Source organism: Leptonychotes weddellii, chromosome 11, assembly GCF_054177405.1.
Source record: "Leptonychotes weddellii isolate Sample4059 chromosome 11, ASM5417740v2, whole genome shotgun sequence".
Lineage (NCBI taxonomy): Eukaryota > Metazoa > Chordata > Mammalia > Carnivora > Phocidae > Leptonychotes > Leptonychotes weddellii.
Window position 1 is genome coordinate 11,597,116 of NC_138379.1, and position 17,503 is coordinate 11,614,618.

General features: G+C 37.5%; 2 protein-coding genes across 2 annotated transcripts; both read right to left on the reverse strand.

Moving 5' to 3' along the window:
- Positions 1-1,006: 1,006 nt before the first annotated feature.
- On the reverse strand, positions 1,007-2,072 carry LOC102726744 (olfactory receptor 5L1-like). The gene has a single exon (XM_081798951.1). The coding sequence runs from the start codon at positions 1,955-1,957 to the stop codon at positions 1,007-1,009; it is 951 nt and encodes a 316-aa protein (XP_081655077.1). The 5' UTR covers positions 1,958-2,072.
- A 4,654-nt stretch (positions 2,073-6,726) lies between these two features.
- On the reverse strand, positions 6,727-7,668 carry OR5D18 (olfactory receptor family 5 subfamily D member 18). Its single transcript, XM_031018079.2, is given in 1 exon segment — positions 6,727-7,668. A coding segment is annotated over 1 exon segment (942 nt).
- Between the last annotated feature and the right edge of the window lie 9,835 nt (positions 7,669-17,503).

A 17,503-nucleotide genomic window follows, 5' to 3' on the forward strand; every position in this document is an offset into this window, starting at 1 on the left:
ACCCCAGAAACTTAAGAAAGGTAAGCCATCAAATATATGATCTACTTATTTAATCAAGAAATAAGATAGACTAGAGAACAAAAGGTAAAACTAAAAGTAACGATAGTAATATCGGCAAATACCTCATTAATCACTTATAATATACCATATATAGTGATAAGAATTTAAGATACATCATTTAATTTTCATGGATATCTTATTAGAAAATTAGAGTATTATCTCTATTTTGTAGAAGAAAAAGTTTTTTTAAACTTATTTGTTATTTTATTGACGTATAGTTGACATACAATGTTATATTAGTTTCAGGGGTACAACTTCATGATTTGACAATCCTGTACATTACACAGTGCTCACCATATAAGTGTGGTTATCATCCGTCACTACACAACATTATTATAATATTATTGACTGTATTTCCTTTGCTGTACTTTTCACTCCTGTGACTTATTTATTTTATAACTAGAAGTTTGTGCTTCTTAATCCCCTTAAAAGAAGTTTTAAAAGTCCTAAGATTATAATATTGCAATGGAAAAAGTAATTAAAAAAACAAAAATGATTGAAAATTCTCAGAAATTTATTTATTAAAACTTTTATTAAACTTTTTATTAAAAACCATATCAGACAGATGTACACTTATTCCATGTAAAAAATGAAATTATTTTAATAAAAAAGGTTGCATGCTTTAATGATGATGAAAAGATATGTCTGTTGATGTGCACTTTGTGAGAAATACATTGAAGTTATCTCAAACCAAGATATTGAGTCTAACAATACCACCCCAAGCCCTTTCAAAGCAATTAGAGATTGGAGAAGAAGAGCAAAGGCACCAAGTGCCTTTGAATTATCCATAAGGAGATAATATATTGCTTAATAAGATAAGCAAGTGGAAAACAAAAAAGAATGCATAGTCCCCCAGCTCATAATATTCTTCCCTACTTTACTTTTTGTTCACATCCACCCAAAATCAGCCCCTCATTAAAAGTCTCTGATGAAACTCTGAGTCTAATTAAGAAAATAGTTTTTCAAAAGGTAATCTAGATCTCAATATTTTCTTGAGAGCTTCTTTCACATCCTTGTTCCTCAGGCTATAGATGAGGGGGTTCAGTATGGGGATCACTATGGTGTAGAACACCGTGGCCACTTTGTCAGTCTCCACACTGTTGCCAGAACTGGGCCGGCAATAAATGAAAAGAATTGTTCCATGGAAGACAAGGATGGCTGTGAGGTGGGAGACACAGGTGGAAAAGGCTTTGCGCCTTCCCTCTGCAGAGTGCATCCTCAGGATGGTGATGAGAATCAGCAAGTAGGAAGTGAGGATGATCACGATGGTGGTCATCTCATTGAAGGTGGCCAGGATGTATAGCAACAGTTCATTAATAGAGACATCAGAGCAAGCAAGCGATAAGAGAGGGGGTAGATCGCAAAAGAAGTGGTTAATCACATTTGATCTGTAGGATGGGATCTCAAGAACAAAACACAAGTGGATCAGAGAACACACCATCCCACAGAGGTAGCAGCAAGACATGAGCTCCATACAGAGATGCCAGGACATGGTGACCATGTACAACAGTGGGTTGCAGATGGCCACGAAACGGTCATAGGCCATCACAGCCAGCAGGAAGACCTCAGTGATTGCATAGGTACAAAACAAGTAGAATTGCACCATGCATCCCAGGAAAGAGATGGCTTTGTCCCTGTTTAAGATATTGGACAGCATCTTTGGCACGATGATCGTGGAGTAGCAAAAATCCACAAAGGACAAGTGGCTGAGGAAAAAGTACATGGGAGTGTGAAGTTGAGAGCTGACCTGAATCAATGCAATCATGCCTAGATTTCCCAAAACAGTGACGCCATAGATGAGAAGGAACACCAGGGAGAAGAAGACTGTCAGCTCCGGGGCATCTGCTAATCCGAGAAGAATGAACTCTGTCACAGAGGTGCAGTTCTCCTCCCCCATGTTCCCACTTTATTGAGCATAGAGAAAAATATTAATAGTTACTCTCCATTATATGATTCCAAATTCATTTTTTGACTGTCTCCTAAAAAAAAGACATGATAACAAATAAGAAAGTTAATGTTTTCAGTGAAGAAACAGGACATTGCTTTCCTGAAGTTTAGGAAATTTGCAGGCATTGTGGCGAAGATGCATAAGATACCAGTTTAATTCACAGGTCACACAAAAACAATCACACCATAACAGCTTATATGATCCCTTAAAGGAGTCCTACACAATTCAGAGCTTGAAACTGAGTCATTGGAAAGACATCAAACATTATTTAATTAGCCATATTGTTTTATGAAACTGAAATCCCTCTTTTTTGGCAAAATGTTTAATGAGTACTGAAAATACTGAGATCTCGGGAAATAATTTTTAAAAATACACAGCATTCTTCTCTGTTTTCCACTGAAATGATGAAAAGTCCATGTATTGAAGATTGTTAATCCACAAGTGTTCATTTTTTATCAGTATGTTTTAGATGGAGAAGTAGCTTTTATGCTCCATACTAGCTTTTTTTCTATAAAATTAACATAGTGATTTTGTTAATTAAGCTATCCCATGCCAGCCATTGTTCAGGGAATTGGCACTTGGATTCAAACTTCCTCTAACTATGACTCTGAAGCCTTATAAAGACTTAGATGACAAATACATTCACTGCTTTAAATCCATTTGAAGAAGCGATCAGAGATGTACATATGAAAGTATTAAATGTTTGCTGCTGCATTGTAGTATTATTTATGATAGTAAAAGTCAGAAATCAAGTGTCAAACAAGAGGGAAATGGTCAAAGCTATGGTACATATATATTATGGAAAACTACGCAGCTATTAAGGGATATTTTTGAAGAACATTTAATGACCTGACAAATAACTATGATACAATGGTAAGTTAAAAAATAGTAAGCCATGGGATGCCTGGGTGGCTCAGTCGGTTAAGCGTCTGCCTTTGGCTAAGGTCACGATCCCAGGGTCCTGGGATCCAGCCCCACAAAGGACTCCTTGCTCAGCGGGGAGCCTGCTTCTCCCTCTCCCACTGCCCCTGCTTGAGCTCTCTCTCTCTCTCTCTGACAAATAAATAAATAAATCCTTAAAAAAATAGCAAGCTAGATTGCACAGAGAGAATATTATATGTATATACATAAGTTGCTTTGCATATTTAACCCTCACAAAATCCATGAAAAGTGAATATTTTATTCTAATCATTTGAAAAAAAATGTAGAAACTTGCCTTAATTCATGACGTGGAGACACGTTGGTTATTCCTGGAGGAAAGAGTCTACACTAAAATTCAATGCAGTCAGGTATTTCCCCTTTTTTCAAATGACTTCAAAGAGATAAAGCGTATGTGCCTTAAGAAGTCCCAGTTGAAATCTTGAAGAAAATTGAGTAATAAAGATCATTTGTTAAGGATCTGAACAACTGAAATAGGCTTGTTTTTAAGAGTTCTACGATGTAAGTCACAACTTGAAACATTTCTAGTTAAGGATAGTATCTCAGAGTTCCAATAATTGATGTCACAAGTAGTTGAATAATTTGCAAGTTAATGCAGGGGTGATATAAGGATTGCTAGCCTATATAATATTTAAGACTACTTTTAAATTTCAACGTTTTATCCTGGTTTTTAAGACTTAAGAGGTGGTCTGTAATGGATTCAAATGTTTAATTTGTAGTATAATGAAATGTTTACAGAAAGATAACTTTTTCATTAAAAAATTTTTAGAAATGTGAAAAAAAAAAGAAATCCCAGTTTGAAGACAAATAATTATTCTGATAATATGACTTCTCTCTTCGATGAGTAGTATAAGTGAGTTGTCTCTTTCTGAGTTCAGTGTAGTACATAATCTTGAAAACCTGGACTGTTTTCCGGTCTAAAGGTGAAAAATCAGGATTTTGTTTATTTATAGAGAAGTGGTTCTTAACCAGGAGAGATTTTTTTTTATGTTCAGTTAGCCAACATGTAGTACAACATTAGTTTTTGATGTCGTGTTCAACGACTCATTAGTTGCATATAACACCCAATGTTCATCACAACAGGAGAGATTTTGATCCCTCCGGGACTTTGGTCTCTGTCTGAAGACATTTTTGTCTGTGACAATAAGAAGGAGTGCTAGTGACATCTAGTGGTCAGAGATCAGGGATGCTGCTGAATACTCAAAGATGCACAAGGCAGCCCCACCCCAGCCTCCCCCCACACACATACCAACTACACATGCAAACACAAAAATAGTATGTGGCCCAAAAGGTCAACAGTACTAAGGTTGAGAAGCCTGCTATGGAAAGACATTTCTAAGTGTGGTCCCCAAGACCAAAATAATTCCTCTCCTTTCTGCTTCAGAGGTGATCCCCATGTCTGTGTCCCTCCACAAAGTCCTGAGGCCCCCTTCCTGCAGCTCTCAGCATCAGAGTGACTGTTGGGAATTTCCATGTGGTCTTTTCCAGGTTCCATGAATGAGTCAGTGTGAGCGAGGTGAAAGAAGATTGGGGGGAGACCAAGTATTCTTTCCAACTTGCTTACACCCTTTTCCCTCTTACACCTCTTACCAAGGTATTTGGTCCTGCAAATTAGACTGTTTCCATCCCCCATTGAGATTGTTTCTCAATACACAAAGAAAAAACGTTTTCATAAAGAAGTGATCCAAACACGGCATTTCTTAAAATACTCTCTAATTAAGAAAGAGCAAAACACAGATTTTTATAAATATGTTTAATACTACGGCCCTCCTCTACTGTTCCTCCTTCTTGTATACGTGGCTATAATAACTTACCTTATGAGAAAAAAAAAAAGAGAGAGAAAGCTTCTAGCTCTGAAAAAATATCATTTAAGTCCATTCCCAAGAAAAGAGAGTAGAGCCCAACTAACCTGTGGGTGAATATCGCTTCCTCTGTTTCTGAAGATGCAGTCATGGAAAGGCTTTATGTTTTTGTGTGTACATATCTCTGGGACTCATGTTCCTTAAGCCTCCCAAAATAATTACTGATCTCTGTGGGATATACATGAGATATCAAGAAAACCATACTATCCTGAGACTCAAACAACTAATGACCTCTATGAAGTATAAACAAGGAGAAAAGCTATCCCAGCTTGGTACATGTTATTATTATCCAACAAGGTTCCTTTCAGAGTTCATGATATATTGCAGAGCAATGTATCCTGCATCCTAGCATTGCTTGGAGAACCGGGGATCATACTGTCATTATGAAATATATGAATAGGTCTTATAAACTTTGCCTGTGTTTTACTGAAGAACTCCTTCCTGGAAGGCATGGGGTCTGAAAAGTCAAACCAGAGTTCTGCCAAATACCAGAAATGGGTGGGAATAATGAACCTCCTTTACTGAGACTAGTAATAAATGCTCACATATACTGACCACTTTCTATGTCCTAGGCACTGTTCTGAATACAACTATTAACACATTTTATCTTTATAAAAATCAGTGAGATTGGGGCGCCTGGGTGGCTCAGTCTTTAAGCGGCTGCCTTCGGCTTGGGTCGTGATCCCAGGGCCCTGGGATCAAGTCCCGCATCGGGGTCCCTGCTCGGCGGGAAGCCTGCTTCTCCCTCTCCCACTCTCCCTGCTTGTGTTCCCCCTCTCGCTGTGTCTCTCTCTGTCAAATACATAAATACAATTTTTAAAAAAAAAAATCAGTGTGATCACTAGAGTTATGCACCTTTACGATAAGGTGACTGAGGTACAGACTGTTGTAACTTGCCCAAAGTCACACCCAAAATCATAGATAAAATCAGGCCATATGCTGCTTTTAAATCTGTGCCACCCATAAGACCACGTGAGGAAGAGCAGAGCTTCTGACGGTGCCAGGACGGCATCTCCCTGCTGGACTCCAGAAGCCATTAAGCAGGATTGGCTCTAGGATTTCTCCCAGGTGTGCTGTAGAATGCCTCCTAAACCAGTAGGGTGCAAACCACTGCCTGTGGTTTGTGTCCTTGCATATAATCACACATTTCAAGAACTCCATGGATGTAATTAGTTACAGATAATCAGTTTTCAAATTTTCATTAACTTACATGCATCTTCCTAAGATTGATTCATCTGATAATTCCCTGAGTTTGAGGCATGTTTCTGGGTGTCTTTTTTACCTACCCCTCGTACCCTGTTGTCTCCTTAAACTCTGTCCATCCTGTTATCCAAAGCCAAGTTCAAACAATACCTAGTTTCTGAAGGTATATTTAAGTACACCATTCTAAAACCCTAAAATGGACTTGAACTTTTCTTTCTTTCAAACACAAGGGCCTCTTTCTTCACTGCCCTACTGTCAACACAGGATTTTGCATTCCTTGAAGATGAAGACTGTGTCTCATTTTAACTGCTACTTGTACTTTTATGAGATAAATTCGTGTATTTATTGATAGCCTAGTCTATTCCAGGTGGGTTGTAAGAAAGGGGAATGAAATTAATGTTTATTGAGATTATACAAAGTATTCCAAATGATATCTATATTATCTTTTAGTCTTCACAATCAGATGGGGAGCTAGTTTATGTTACCACAGTTTTGTAGATTAAAAACCAAAGATAGGAGAGATTGCTGATTTTTTTTTCCAGTAAGCAAGAGACAAGGGTAGTGTCTTTGAATCAAAATCCACCCTATTGTACATTACCTCTTCATTAATTTTAAAGATATCTTTACAATCAACCTTTATGGGCACACTTTATTTACATTTCAGGGATAAATGCTACTAACATTTCAGGGATAAACGCTACTAAAATAACATGCTCAAAAAGAAAAGACGTCAGTGTCCATTAACTTGCTGACTGTACCCTTGACATCCTTATTTCTCAGACTGTAGATCAGGGGATTCAACATGGGGATCACCACTGTGTAAAACACAAATGCTACTTTGACTGTGTGCCTGGAGTTTTTGGAGTTAGGCACACAGTAGAGGAAGAGGATGGTCCTGCGAAAGATGGTGATGGCGGTCAGATGGGAGGCACAGGTGGAGAAGGCTTTGCGGTGGCCACTGCCTGAAGGCATCTTGAGGATGGTGACAATGATAAATACATAAGACAAGAGAATGATGAGCGGTGTGCTGACCTCATTAAAGGTGGCAAAAATGAAAAGCAGCAACTGACTGATGTAAGTATCAAAGAAAGACAGGGAGAGCAATGCAGAGAACTCACAGAAAAAGTTATTGATTGTGTTGAAACCCTGAAAAGATAATTTGATAGCAGAGCATGTAAGTATCAAAGACCATGCTACTCCCTATGTATATGATCTGACCACCATCATGGCACAGAGTTTCTGGGACATGGCAACTGTGTAGAGCAGAGGGTTGCAAATGGCCACAAAGCGGTCATAGGCCATCACAGCTAATAAAAAGGAATTAGTTACCACAAAGGTACAAAAGAAAAAGAATTGTACTATACATCCTGGAAATGAAATGTTTCTGTCTTCTATAACCGGGTTTTCCAGGGCCTTGGGAGCAATGATGGAAGAGTAGCAGACATCTACAAATAACAGATGGCTGAGGAAGAAGTACATGGGGGTGTGCAATTTCAGGTTAATCCTGATTATAACTATCATCCTAATATTCCCTACAACAGTGACACTACAGATGGCCAAAAAAATCAAGAAGAGGGGGACTTGCAGTTCTGGATAATCCGAGAAGCCCAAGAGAGTGAATGTAGCCCCACTTTTATTTCTCTCTGACAGTAACATGATGGTTTTTGTTTGTCAGAATCTGAATCGGTCCTGAAAATAAAAATATTAAAGAGAGTGAGGCTATGAGAAGTTTGTTTAGCTACCCTTTAGCAAGCCTGGAAGAGGAAGCAAAATATCTTTTCATAATTTCTCTATGCTATGTGTTTATTATGAAGATATGCAAATGTCTAAGATTTTAAAACATGAAAATCATTTTTAAAATTTTCTTTAAGTAAAAAAGCAATACAATTATGGACTTAAAAACTTATAAGTTCTTAACTGTAATGTTTAATATTTACAAATAAGAATATGAGATAAAGGGATTTATGGTTATTTTAAATCAAATCTTCCTATAACACTTTCAATTCCTCTTGAACATTATAAGTTCATACAAAGATAGGGCTAGCATAATATGATGACTGATTATGTCAGTCCTCTAATCAGTACAGAAATGAGAAATTTCCAAACAAATTAATTTTTACATCACAGGTTCATACTGTGACATTAAGAATAAACACCCTCTTTGACCTTGGCCACAGAAACTTCTTGCAAGACACATGTCCTAAAGGCAAGGGAAACAAAAGAAAAAATGAACTATTGGGATTTCATCAAGATAAGAAGCTTCTGCACAGCAAAGAAAACAGCCAACAAAACTAAAAGGCAACCCACACCATGGGAGAAGATATTTGCAAATGACATTTCAGATAAAGGGCTAGTATCCAAGATCTATAAAGAACTTCTCAAACTCAACACCCAAAAAACAAATAATCCATTCAAGAAATGGGCAGAAGACATGAACAGACACTTCTCCAAAGAAGACGTACAAATGGCTAACAGACCCATGAAAAAGTGCTCCACATCACTTGCCATCAGGGAAAGACAAATCAAAACCACAATGAGATATCACCTTACACCAGTTAGAATGGCTAAAATTAACAAGACAGGGAACAACAAATGTTGGAGAGGATGTGGAGAAAGGGGAACCTGCTTACACTCTTGGTGGGAATGCAAGCTGATACAGTCACTCTGGAAAACAGTATGGACTTTCCTCAAGATGTTAAAAATAGATCTACGCTACAACCCAGCAATTGCGCTACTAGGTATTTACCCCAAAGATATAGATGTAGTGAAAAGAAAGGGCACATGCACCCCAGTGTTCATAGCAATATCCACATTAGTCAAACTGTGTAAGGAGCTGAGATGTCCTTCAACAGATGAATAAAGAAGATGTGGTTCATATACACAATGGAATATTACTCAGTGAACAGAAAGGATGAATACCTACCATTTGCATCAACATGGATGGAACTGGAGGGGATTATGCTAAGTGAAATAAGTCAAGCAGAGAAAGACAATTATCATATGGTTTCACTCATATGTGGAACATAAGGACTAGCACAGAAGACCACAGGGGAAGGGAGGGAAAATTGAAAGGGAAGAAATCAGAGAGAGAAAAACCATGAGAGACTCTGGACCCCGGAAAACAAACTGAGGGTTGCGGAAGAGAGGAGGGTGGTGAGATGGGGTAACTGGGTGATGGGCATTAAGGAGGGCAGGTGATCTGATGAGCACTGGGTGTTAAGCAGCTTATGAATCATTGAACACTACATCAAAAACTAATGATGTACTATCTGTTGGTTAATTGAACTTAAATAAAAAAATAAGAATAAACACCCCTAACACTTTATATTTGTGCCTTTATTATTAATTTCATATAACACTTTAATCTTTTTCTTTCTGACTCAGTAAATCTGATATCAAAATAAATCTTAGGTTTTTTTCAGAGTAATCCTCTCAACTAGTGAGCTCCTGTCAATCCTTCCACATTGCTTGATGGATAATACAATTAGAATAGATGATAAAGATAATCATGTCTACTTCCTTATTCTAGAGGTGACAAAACAGAAGCTGGAGAAACCTTGACTTCCCCAATGAGATGCGAATAAGGACCAATCTACACATCTGGGACTAGAGCCCTGATTGGAATCCCAGCCATGTGTCCATTCCTTCACATCAGGCTCTGACCCATGTTCTAGGTCTAGATACTAAGATATTTCCTTTATTAATGATCATACCATATCTGGACCTATGGAAGAGAGTCTGCTGACAGTATACAGACCACAGAGCTCCATTAGAAAGCAGCATCAAGATGAAATGAGAACGGGATTTAGGGAAATGTTCTCTCCCAGAAATAACTAAGTGTAGTAAAGACAGACTTAGGCACTTTCCTTGCCTAGGACTCTCTTTCTCTCTCTCTCTCTCTCGTCACATCTCCTCTCCCTTCAAGACGTGGAGGATATTCATTCTGTTCCAGTATTATCTGTAAGGAGAAAGATTAAAAAACTTGAGGTAGTAATGCACTATAAAGACATTTTAGGAGAAAATAGTAATACAAAAGAATCATCATATTTCTCCAGTAGGTGCCCAACACCTCTGAAATCTTACCGTACCAGGAAACTCTTTTTTTTTTTTTAAAGATATTATTTATTTATTTGAGAGGCAGGGGGAGGGGAGGAGCAGAGGGAGAGGGAGAAGCAGACTCAGTGCTAAGTGTGGAGTCCAACGAAGGGCTGGATTCCAGGACCCTGAGATCATGACCTGAGCTGAAATCAAGAGTCAGATGATTAATTGACTGAGCCTCCCAGGCGCCCCATAGCAGGAAACTCTTAATCATCTCTCTGGTAAGGTTATCTCTGGTCCCACAACCCAAAAAATAGTTTTAGATGGCCCATCAATAAAGATGTCAGATCATATTCGAGACTGAGAACTCAATGACCCTCTCTTCCCCACACCCACACATCTGAGTACTAAAGACAACCTCAAAAGACAATCCATCATGAAGCCAGACATTTTAATTATCACATTTTTTGCTTAATACAATATTTAACTTATCTAAAGCATTTAAGAATTTATTTTAAACTAATGTAACATTTAATATGATGGTCCTTGCATCCCAAATGCTATCATTAAATTGTTGGTAAAAATTTTCTATATCATTGAATCTAAGAAATATGACAGCTGTAATCTTCTTACCTATGTTGTCCCCATTTTGTTGTAATTTTTGCTTAGACACATGTGTTTCCTGTTTTATAATCTTAATCAAAGCTGGTCCCTTTCAATTTTTTTCACAAGAGAGTCTGTTCCAACTCTGTTAGTTTCATTTTATTTAAATTTTCTCTATTCTACCTTGCCTATTTATTCAATAATTTATAGAAACAAGACAATGGGGCGCCTGGGTGGCTCAGTCGTTAAGCGTCTGCCTTCGGCTCAGGTCATGATCCCAGGGTCCTGGGATCGAGCCCCGCATCGGGCTCCCTGCTCGGCGGGAAGCCTGCTTCTCCCTCTCCCACTACCCCTGCTTGTGTTCCTGTTCTCGCTATCTCTCTCTCTGTCAAATAAATAAATAAAATCTTAAAAAAAAAAAAAAAGAAACAAGACAATGCATATCCTCAACATTTTCAGACCTCTTCTGTTCTCCCACTCCAGGTACCCTTTGTTCATTTGAGCCAGGTTCTCTAATACAAAACTGTGTGAATAAATGCACTCTATCTTCCTTGCATATTCAGATATGTTACTTTTGCAGTGACTAAATATTTCTCAAGAACTGTCTAGATCTAAAGGGTAAGTTCCCCCCTCCCGTGTTGTTTTAGAGATACCCTACACTGAAGTTAATATCAATCTGTCTCTAGAATCTAAAAACAAACCTGCTGATGGCAAAGGTAGGCCCTCTCCTGGTTGGGACTGATGGATATATTCTTATATCTATAGCATAAGCTTTGGGACATGAACTCTAGGGATAATGTCTTGCCCCATTCTCTTGAGGTCATGAAATAAACAATTAAAATTAATCACCTTTCTCTGATGTAATTCTTGAAAACCTGGAGCAGTGCTGGGAGCATTTTATATAAAAATTTATATTTTATTTAATTTATTTTTTGTTTTTAAAAGATTTTTTGTTTATGTATTTGAGAGAGAAAGAGAAAGGGAAAACACAGAGGGAGAGTGAGAGGGAGAAGCAGACTTCCCAATAAGCAGAGAGCCCTACATGGGGCTCAATCCCAGGACCCTGAGATCATGACCTGAGCCGAAGGCAGACACTTAACTGACTAAGCCACCCAGGTGCCCCCAAAATTTATATTTTAAAATCACCTCCTCAACCCCTGATTACTCCCATACCTTCCTACAATTATCAATATTATGGAATTATAAAAATCATCCTTATCAAATACTGAGTGACTACCATATGCTGGGCATAACCCTCTTCCTCCCTACCATCCACTCTGACCCTGCTGCAGAAGTGTGAAGATCCAACTTTTAGGTCACTATGATTCATTGAGAGTTAAAGCAGAAATACTTACAAAATTAAACATCAAGTTGAGAAAACGATCTAGTCCCTTTGAAATCTTGTCCTATTCTATTACTCTTTCCCACCTCTTCTTCCTCCAGCTAGACTGACCTCCTTGCTTTTTTCCCTTGCTTTTTGTTTTTCAAAAAAAAAAATATTACCTACTCATTCTCTATGGTCTTTTCTACTCATGTTTCCTGTACGCTGAAATGCTTTCCTTTAAGTTTTTGTTCAAATGTACCTTTTCATTGAAACCTTCCATGGACTTACTGTTTTCCTGCAGGAGCTACTTTACTACCTAATTGAGTGTTTAAAGTACTTCACATGGTTCAAATATATTTTAACCCTTATTTCTTTCATTGTATGTTGCTTGTTTTCCCCTGCTAAGATAAAAGTTCCAGGAAAGCAGAGACCATTCACTGCTTTGCTCACTAATATATTCCAAGCTCCTAGGTGAATGACTAGCATAAAGTCGGCGTATCATGAATCTTTATTGAATAATAAATATGACTTTCCAGGGCGCCTGGGTGGCTCAGTTGGTTAAGCGACTGCCTTCAGCTCAGGTCATGATCCTGGAGTCCCAGGATCGAGTCCCGCATCGGGCTCCCTGCTTCTCCCTCTGACCCTCGCCCCTCTCATGTGCTCTCTCTCTCTCTCTCAAATAAATAAATAAAATCTTTTTTAAAAATTAAATACATAAATAAATAAATAAATATGACTTTCCAAAGGAACTGGGAATAGAGCCAAACTACCAGAATTATGAGGAATTTCAGTGCAGAGAGGAGATAGTACACAAAGAATGGTAAGAATGTTTCAGAAGTGATTATTGAAACTGCAGTCAAAATAAAACAAAACATAGACAAACCAAAACAAATGTCCACTCCACTGAACTTCCTATCTTTAGTCAGGTTTATTATAACAGAAATCTTGAAATTTTCAAGATCATGTACAGCATGGTAAAATTATATATATATATATGTATTTCCCTGATGATGAGGGATGTGGAACATTTTTTCATGTGTCTGTTGGCCATCTGTATATCTTCTTTGGAAATATGTCTATTCATGTCTCCTGCCCATTTCTTAACTAGATTATTTGTTTTATGGATATTGAGTTTGATAAGTTCTTTATAGATATTGGATACTAACCCTTTGTCAGATATGTCATTTGCAAATATCTTCTCCCATTCCATAGGCTGCCTTTTAGTTTTATTGATTTTGTCCTTCAGCGTGTGCAAGATTTATCTTGATGATGTCTCAATAGTTCACTTTTGCTTTTGTTTCCCTTGTCTCCAGCCATGTGTCTAGTAAGAAGTTGCTGCAGCCAAGGTCACAGAGTTTGCTGCCTGTGTTCTCCTCTAGGATTTTGATAGATTCCTGGCTCACATTTAGGTCTTTCATCCATTTTTTTTCTTTTTTTTAAGATTATTTATTTGACAGAGAGGGAACACAAGCAGGGGGAGTGGGAGAGGGAGAAGCAGGCTCCCCTCTGAGCAGGGAGCCCGATGCGGGGCTCGATCCCAGGACCCTGAGATCATGACCTGAGGGGAAGGCAGGTGCTTAACGACTGAGCCACCCAGGTGCCCCAGTCTTTCATCCATTCTGAATTTGTTTTTGTGTATGGTATAAGAAAGTGGTCCGGCTTCATTCTTCTGCATGTGGCTGCTCAGTTTTTCCAACCCCATTTATTAAAAAGACTGTCTTTTTTACCTTTGGATATTCTTTCCTGCTTTGTTGAAGATTAGTTGACCGTAGAGTTGTGTATATACCACATCTTCTTCATCCATTCAATCAACGGACATTTACGTTCTTTCTATAATTTGGCTATTATTGATAATGCTGCTATAAACATCGGGGTGCATGTATCCCTTCAAATCAATATTTTTGTATCCTTTGGATAAATACCTAGTAATGCCATTGCTGGATCATAGGGTAGTTTTATTTTTGGCCTTTTGAGGGAACCTGCATACTGTTTTCCAGAGTGGCTGCACTAGTTTGTATTCCTATCAAGCGTAAGAGGATTCCCCTTTCTCTGCATCCTCACCAACACCTAACATGGTTGGAGCTAGAGGATATTATGCTAAGCAAAGTAAGTCAGCCAGAGAAAGACAAATACCATATGATTTCATTCATATGCAGAATTTAAGAAACAAAACAGAGGAACATAGGTGGGGGGAAAGAAGCAAACCAGGAAACAGACTCTTAACTATAGAGAACAAACAGGGTTACTGGGGAGGGTGTAAATAGGTGATGAGTGTTCATGAGTGCACTTGTGATGAGCAATGAGTAGTGTATGTAAGTGTAGAATCACTAAATTCTACACCTGAAACTTATATTACACTGTATGTTAACTAAGTGGAATTAAAATAAAAACTTGAAAAAAATAGACATTCAATTTTATTATGCATCTCAATAATTCTGCAGTTGAGGTGATGTTCTCTGCTATCTAAACCTGCTTGCAAAATTATAACTTGGATATTTCAGGGTGACATTATTTATGGCAAAAAGAAAAGAAGGAATCCTACTTGGGTATATCTGTGGGTGTCCTTTAAAGCCCTGTTTATGCCACTACATTGGTATTTCTTAGAACAATAACAAAATATCACATGACATTAGTGGAATACTTTTGTAGTACATTTTCATTAAGAAATTACCACTGAAAATTTCAGGTCTGCAGAAATAATCTGAGACAATAAAACTTATCAAAAGACTTGTCTGTGTAATTTTAAAACTTTAAATCTTTTGGAAATATTCAAGGAAACAAAAATGTGTACCCATGCCAAAATAGTGCCGAACGAAAATATACTCTTAAAAATTCCACAGATTTTGTTGTTATAACTGAGTTTCCTTTCTTATGAAAACATTCAGTGTATTATGTAACATTATGTTCCATATATTATGTAACAGTTCTGTGTGTGTGTGTGTGTGTGTTCAGGCACATGTGCACGTGTGTACCTACATGTATGTGTGTTCAGGTAATTTTGTGGAAAAACTGGACCATTTGTGGAATGCTGCATGTCCTGCATTTGGCTTACTGCTTTGTTTGGTGTCCCTTGACCTGTTCCTGCTCCAGTTCTTTTAAACTGATACACCAAGAAATCTTACTAGTTCCGGGTTACTCTTGCAGCTTCTTTTAGGCAAGAATTCATATGTGGTTTTGACTACTCCTATTGCATCAAATGGCAAAGCACATGTTAACTTGATTGTCTGGCTTCTAGTGATCTTCAGTGTGATCTGTGAATTCAGGTAGTGTCAGCTAGATTACTTCATTTTAGCATTTCCCACCAACATTTTGCTTAATGATTTTAATACTTATTGAAGCCATTGCCTTGATCCATTTTTTTTTTTTTTGGAGATCAGAAATAGTGATTTTCTAATTCCATCTTATTTTCTGCTTTTATTCTTTCTGAATTTCCCCCTCATAAACCGCTAGGTAACCCTGAAATACAATTCATAAAGGAAAGACAGAATAAATATTTATCTCCTTTATTTACCAGTTTTAAGAGTAATGCCTTGAAATCCCCAGCAACCTTTAATGGTAACCAATGACTCTGTTTTTCTTTTTTAAAAGTATCTAGATTTAAATTTTTAGACTTAAACATATTTGATGCCTTTAAATTAATTGCAGTCTATATTCATTTGTATGTCAACTATAAGCTAGTTGGAGCCATTTCAAATTGCTTCCTATGTCTCTTTGAAATGATCTGACTAGCTGTTAATACTATTTTTGCTTTCTTGGGGTGCCTAGGTGGCTCTGTCGTTAAGCATCTGCCTTCAGCTCAGGTCATGGTCCCAGGGTCCTGGGATCGAGCCCCAGATTGGGCTCCCTGTTTGGTGGGAAGCCTGCTTCTCTTTCTCCCACTCTCCCTGCTTGAGTTCCCTCTCTCGCTGTGTCTCTCTGTCAAATAAATAAATCTTTAAAAAAATACTGTTCTTGATTTCTGGAAAATCAAGTTACTCAAGGTTCATTAAATCTCTACCTCAGACTTCAGATCAGCTATTTGTCCAGAAAAACTCCAATTCTGTTTAGAAAGCAAATATTTCCTTCCAGAGAAATTTGGGGAATAAGGATATACATTGCTACTGGGTTGTCATTATTAGTGGTATTATTTAGACGAGCAAATAAGAAATAGTTTCAAACTATATTTCTAATTCAAATTAAGATGAAAATTTTTTTACTTACCTTTTCTTACTTTAGAGCTGTAATTTTTCTTTCATGCTGATAACCTTAGTTTCAATGGCATTTTTTTTAAAGATTTTATTTATTTATTGGAGAGCGAGCGAGCGAGAAACAGCATGAGAGAGGAGAGGGTCAGAGGGAGAAGCAGGCTCCCCGCTGAGCCGGGAGCCCAATGTGGGGACTCGATCCCAGGACCCTGGGATCATGACCTGAGCCGAAGGCAGTCGCTTAACCAACTGAGCCACCCAGGCGCCCTCAATGGCATTTTAATAGTTATTTATTTATACTAAAATAAACACTGCATGATGAGAAGGTATACTCAAAGTGCTGTCCTTTAGAGAAAATGTTTTACACTGTGTGATCATGTTTCCAACATTATAAACAGATTCGTTATTATCTGTTTTCAAGTTTTAAAGATTTATTTTTACATTTTGACCTAAATGTATGTCTTTTAAAATATGTCCACTATCAAATTTCCCCTAAATCAAAGCTTTATTATAAGGTACATTCCTAAGAGTTTCCTTCCATCTCTTCCTATCCTTATTAATTTTGTTTCCTTTCCCTCTTCTTTCACACAAGTTATCTTACTAGAAAAACTTTTCTACATCTTGTCTTTATTCACTTAAAAAAAATGTACTGGAGAACATGGAAAATGTCCTCCACAGCAATAAATAGAAACCTTCCTCTTCCCATTTTCACGACCAGATACTTTTTTATTGTGACTCATAGGTTATTCAACCACCTTTATGTTGGAATGCATCCAGTCTGTTGTCATTATAAATAATGCTAGTGAGGATGTTACGCATAGTTCTTCCGCTACTCTGTCTTTGGGAATGATTCCTAGAACCATGAACGTTGAAAGAGGATGAATGTGTATGTAAGGTTGCTAGTAGCTCCCATCACATGAAACATGGGATCTTCCTGACCCCGATGTATAAAATGTCTACTTCTCTGCAGATTGACCGACAGGATACGTCATTAAACTTTAGGATTTTTGTCATTCTGATAGCTGAGAAGTGATAGTTCAGAGCCGATTTCTTTTGCATTTCTATTATTTTGAGTCAGCTTGAAAAATTCTTCAAAGTTTAAAGGCTATTTTTATTCCTTTTATATAGACGACTTAATTCTATTTTATGTCTATTTTCCTATAAGATTGTCATTTTCTTCTCTACTATATGTGATATAAGTAGTAACTTTTTCTCAGCTTTTCATTTGTCATTTTAATTTCTTTTGTGTTGTTTTGTCAAGAAGTTTTGTATATTCATGTAATCCAAGTTTTAAACTTGCTTTTAGAACTCTCTTTTGGTATGTGAAATAACGAAGAGATCT